At 36.9% G+C, this 2,814-nt stretch overlaps 1 protein-coding gene across 1 annotated transcript; it reads left to right on the top strand.

Moving 5' to 3' along the window:
• The first annotated feature begins 1,240 nt into the window (after nt 1-1,240).
• On the top strand, nt 1,241-1,693 carry LOC106875326 (uncharacterized). The gene has a single exon (XM_014923415.1). The coding sequence runs from the start codon at nt 1,241-1,243 to the stop codon at nt 1,691-1,693; it is 453 nt and encodes a 150-aa protein (XP_014778901.1).
• The last annotated feature ends 1,121 nt before the right edge of the window (nt 1,694-2,814 follow it).

The raw sequence follows: 2,814 nt of genomic DNA on the forward strand, positions 1-2,814 counted from the left end.
CACACATCTCTGTCTTCGATTCTGTTAGGTGACTTAGCTTCACCACGATAATAAACAGACAAGAGATTTCAGCCTGCGATAAACGTCTGTCCTCAAGGCCCTGGCATCGAAGCCAAAACACAACTAGTGATAAGCTCTGCCATACGACGAACGACGAACATCTGTATAACAAGAATCACGGCCCGGCATCGATGCCACGACATCACAACTAGTGATCAGCTCTGCCACACTCAGCCAACTCACTTCACATACAGAACTTTACCTATAGTGTACTAAAGAACTGGTATAATTGTTCACGTGTTACTGACTCTTTATATTTGCTGTAATAACTAACATACACACACATGTATCACTCACATACATACTTTTCTTTGTATGACGGCCTGTCTTTGATTATGTTCTTATATGTCGCATTCACACTCTCTCACAGACATACGTCTTTAACGCCATAATAAATATCTCTGTTATTCATCTTATACGGTTGTGGTCTTTCATTACTGGTCATCTATGTTATCGTCGTATAACATATCATGTATATCATCATTGATATATAATATTGTTGTGTTCGACCGTGTGACACGTTTAAATAAAAGGAGTCCTCTGTTTTTCCATTCGTCACCATGTCTCCGTTTATGAGTTCGCACGGTCGTTCCTTACATATAGTTCTTAAATTTATTCTTCTTCTTTGTAAGAATTCTTCTAATAATATACACACAGCCATTTCAATACTTGATACTGAACATATATTCTCACTACATAAATTGGTGCCCAACCGACGTGGATCCTGAATTCTGGAGAATAAGTGGTCACCACATAAATTGGTAACCAACCGACGAGAGAATAATTTAGTATTATTCAGTTATATTCTGATACTTTCCATGTCACAATTTTCTTCAACTGAATTATCTTCAACTCATACGATGATGATATCTGCTATGAATCATCCAGTAATACCAATTTTTACAGGAGATATCGCTGTTTGGTTTACCCAGTTAGAAGCATTTGTCTCGGCAAACAAACACAATTCAGACCAACAGCAGCTCTACATTTTACTTAGGTCTATACCACTATCATTAACTGGAGGCAAGATATTATTACAGCTCTACCAGCAGATACAACGTACTCATCAATCAAAAATGAAATCTTATGACGAACTTCGCTCTCTTCCGAAAAGAAGTTCCGAAAACTTCTCAACGACGGGCATTTAGGAGACAGAACGCTATCGCAAATGCTCAGGAAAATGCGTCAGCTCACAGAGGACAACCCTGCTGAAAGTAAGTTGCTTAAACAACTCTTTTGCTCCAGATTACCACAGTATGTTCAAGGTATGCTCACCCATTTGACTGACGTTAGCACAGTCGACCAACTTGCAGCATCAGTAGATAAAATTTTGGAGTATACAAAATCTATTCCTGAACAGAACAAGTCTCCTTTGTCAGTTGCAACAGTTTCTTCTGAATTCAAAGAATTTCGTGAATCTACGCAGAGGACTATAGATAAGCTAGTCGCAGAAATTCGTCTCTTGCGTATCAATAGAAGTTCTTCACCTCATTGCTATCGTCGTTCTAATTCTCGTTCTCCCAGCAGATCAAAACCTTTTTGCTGGTATCATTATAAATTTGGTTCTACAGCTAAGAAATGTATTTCACCTTGTACATTTAAAACTCAGGAAAACAAAAAAGCCAAACTCTGAGCGTGACCGCAGTTCCTGGCATATTTTCTCCTAGTCGCGCATTTTTCATACTAGATTTAGAGTCTCAGAAGGAATTTCTAGTCGATTCCGAAGCATCCTGCAGTATATGGCCATCTAAATTTGTCAAAGAAAAATTTTTCGCTTCTGATATATCTCTTCAAACAGTCAACAGCTCTCCTATTAAAACTTTCAGTAATATTTCATTCACACTGGATCTGAATCTCATACGAAGTTTCCAGTGGGTTTTTATCATTGCTGACCTTCCTCACCCAATTTTAGAAGCTGATTTTCTCCATCATTTTTCACTATTAGTGGATGTCAAAAGAAAGAGACTTACCGATCGCATTACACAGTTATACGCTTTAGAAAGACATTTCAATTCCACTTCTGTCAGCCCACTATTTTTTATTGCAAATCAACCAGATAAATATCAAGCCTTGCTTCAATCCTTTCCTGAATTTAACTTTCAATGTCAATGCTCCAGCACATACAAGTACTCATCAAATAACCACCAATGGATCTCCCGTTTTCTCATGTCCTAGATGTTTACCACTTGAAAAACTCAAAGCTGCTGAAGCAGAGTTCAGCCACATGCTCCAATTTGGAATAATTCGTCCTTCAAAGAGTAACTGGTCTTCACCACTTTATTTAGTGAAAAAGATATCTGGTGATTTTAGACCTACTGGTGACTATAGATTAAGAATAAACAGAAAAAGTACACAAATATATACGTCGGTTTCGTTTTTTTCACTTTAAAGGTGGTTATGTTATTTTGTTGGAATTAATCCACCTTTAAAGTGAAAAAAAACCCAAAACCGACGTATACGACAGGTATGTAAAATATATTTGTGTACTTTTTCTGTTTATTCTTAATCTTCGTGTTTTTGCAAGATTGAAAAAAAAGTTTCGGAAAGCTAACATTTTAAAATTCTTCGGGAAGCGACACTATGATAGTTTCTATATTTAACCGTGCGTGTATATTCCTATTTTTGCTCCTGTTCTCTTCTACTTCTCTACTAGAAACGTTTACTTTGGAATTTACTTCTATTGAGAACAAAAAATCCTGTGCATGTTATTTTTAACGAAAGTCTAGAAATCTACGGATGCACATACGCACATAA

This window comes from Octopus bimaculoides, chromosome 11 (assembly GCF_001194135.2).
Source record: "Octopus bimaculoides isolate UCB-OBI-ISO-001 chromosome 11, ASM119413v2, whole genome shotgun sequence".
Lineage (NCBI taxonomy): Eukaryota > Metazoa > Mollusca > Cephalopoda > Octopoda > Octopodidae > Octopus > Octopus bimaculoides.

Bases quoted from the DNA above. Each gene is read 5' to 3' on its own strand.
- LOC106875326 (XM_014923415.1), top strand. From the start codon at position 1,241: ATGCGTCAGCTCACAGAGGACAACCCTGCTGAAAGTAAGTTGCTTAAA.